Source organism: Benincasa hispida, chromosome 10 (genome assembly GCF_009727055.1).
Source record: "Benincasa hispida cultivar B227 chromosome 10, ASM972705v1, whole genome shotgun sequence".
In the NCBI taxonomy this organism is placed as follows: Eukaryota; Viridiplantae; Streptophyta; class Magnoliopsida; order Cucurbitales; family Cucurbitaceae; genus Benincasa; species Benincasa hispida.
Window position 1 is genome coordinate 14991225 of NC_052358.1, and position 2384 is coordinate 14993608.

The 2384-nt window shown below is 34.2% G+C and overlaps 1 protein-coding gene across 1 annotated transcript; it reads left to right on the forward strand.

Annotated features, from left to right (window-relative positions):
* The first annotated feature begins 446 nt into the window (after window positions 1-446).
* LOC120089527 lies at window positions 447-2144 on the forward strand. The gene is made up of 2 exons (XM_039047028.1): window positions 447-630; window positions 710-2144. Exon 2 carries the CDS (start codon window positions 967-969, stop codon window positions 1861-1863), a length of 897 nt encoding a protein of 298 aa, XP_038902956.1. The 5' UTR covers window positions 447-630; window positions 710-966; the 3' UTR covers window positions 1864-2144.
* Window positions 2145-2384: the final 240 nt, after the last annotated feature.

The window sequence follows — 2384 nt, forward strand, 5'->3', positions numbered from 1 at the left end:
TCCAAACCAACAAATTTTGAAAAAAAAACAACGAATAAAACCGACCGACCAATCGACTTTTACTCCTCAACGATCAAGATCGATTTGAACATTTACTAAATCTATTATAGTCGATTTGATGATAGTTTGATTGAAAAACCGACTCTATTCGATGGATGTTCATCTCTAACCCAACAACTAAAAAGGTAATTGTGCTTTTTCATTAAAAGAATATCAAACCGTGTTATTTTTATTCTTTGAAATATTTATGGAAGGTGATTCACCATGGAGGATGATTCTCCTCTTTTGCATTCAAACCCAAACAACCAATGGGGGGGAGGAGGAAAATTATATATAAAATAAACAAAAAGGGCAAAAAATAAAATTTATTTCACTGCAATTCCACACGCTTTGGCCAAACCCACCCATGTGAGCTGCCACCCAAGCAACCCCCACAATACTATTAGAACCCCAAAGTTCATATTTCATATATAAAATTGCATCTTCTTAACATTCCTTTCTTAATTTAATCTCTCTGCTTTTTAGTTCTTGTTCATCTTTTGGATTCTTTCTCATATTTAAATTACAAATTGGGTTTTTGTTCGCATCTATTGATTGTGGCTGCTCCAGCATTCTTTTGCCTTTCTAAAGGTAACTCCCCTTTTTCCCCCCTACGCGTTTATTCTCTCTTGGAAGAACTTGCTGGAATTTACTATTGCGTATGTTTCAGGCCACAATCTCAAGTGATTGTTTTGTTCTATTCTGTTCCTGTTGCTTCTTTGAGGCTGTTTCTCTGCTTTCTTGTTAGTTTCAGTGCTGATTTTGGGGATTTCAACAATTTCTTGTCCTGTTTGTTTTCATGGGGTTTTAGACTTTGGAGTTCTATTTCCTTTTTGGGTGTTTAAGAGATGGAGAAAAATTGAGGTTTGAGGGTTTTTTTGGGTAATTAATGGTGGGGTTTTGAGATTGTTCCCAATTGAAAGGGAGATGACTTCTTTTAGTGGATTGGGAATTGGGTTGAGTTTAGTTTTTGGTTGTCTTCTGTTTGCTCTTGTTGCTGAGCTTTACTATTTGCTTTGGTGGAAGAAAAGAAGCTTCAATTCACAAGTTGAAGATGAATTCACCAATTACGCTAAGGAGTTTTTTCATCTCATTTGTTGGAATTGGAAAAGGGGATCTTCTTCATTACAACCCAACAATTTTAGAGAAAATCAAAGGAATCTAGAAGTGAGAACTCAAGAATCTGACATTGAAATTGGTTGTAGGAAGGATTTGTTGTTGAAATCATCTGGAGGAGAAGATGGAGTTGAGTTAGAATTAATGAGACTGCATAATCTTGCAGGTCCACCTAGGTTTCTTTTCACCATTAAAGAAGAAACTAAAGAAGATTTAGAGTCTGAAGATAGAAGCAGAAAAGGATCAAGAACAAGAAGTTTAAGTGATCTTATTTTGACTGTTGACACTCCTTTTCTTACTCCTTTGCCTTCTCCTCCATTGAAGGCAACATCTCCATTAAATCCCTTGAGTTCTTTCAAGCACCATGGATTCAATATAAACCCTCTCTTTGAATCATCAACAGATTTGGATTTGAACAGACTCTTATCTTCACCTCCCCCAAAATTTAGGTTCTTAAGAGAGGCAGAAGAGAAACTGTATAGAAGATTAATGGAAGAAGCTCAAAAGAAGGCTTGTAATAATGGTGGGTCAGTTCAGAATTATGAAACAAAAGCCATTTCAAATCCCAAAGCAGCTGTTGAAGAAGAAGAAGAAGATGGGTTTTGTTGTACAAAAGAGAGAGAGCCTGAAAATCATCATGCTTCACAGTATTCTTCAAGTTCTTCACAGGTTCTTCCTTTAGCTTCTCCTTTTTCAGAGCATATATAGATTTGATAATGTTTCATTAGATAGGTGTTTATGATTCAATTGATATTTCTTCAGCTTTTGAGTTGATTTGCATTATGTATCAAAATGCAAACAACTTTCTCACTTTGGATTGATTCAATGAATTAATTAAATTAACCTTTTTCATTCCTTTTCTTTTGCCATTCCAGTCAAAATGTCTAGCATTGCTGAAATTTGGAAATCTGACACTCTTTCAATAGTGGACAAAAACCAATTATTACATTGTCTTCATTAACAACCAATACAATATATTCATTTGCAGATGTGATGATCTGTTATTATATCATCTGAAATTGTCAGATTATGAATGCAATTTGGTGAATTAAACTGTTGTACTTATATTAATTGTAATTTTGTAATGGGAAGTTTTGAAATTTAATTTTAGGTTGGAAAGGAGACTTAAAAAACCAGTCCTTTTTAGTAATTTCAGCTCTCTGTCCTTTTCTATTCTCTATCTAATTTACACTAATTTAAATGCCCCCTAAATTTGTTGTGAGAGAAAA

Bases quoted from the DNA above. Each gene is read 5' to 3' on its own strand.
- LOC120089527 (XM_039047028.1), top strand. From the start codon at position 967: ATGACTTCTTTTAGTGGATTGGGAATTGGGTTGAGTTTAGTTTTTGGT.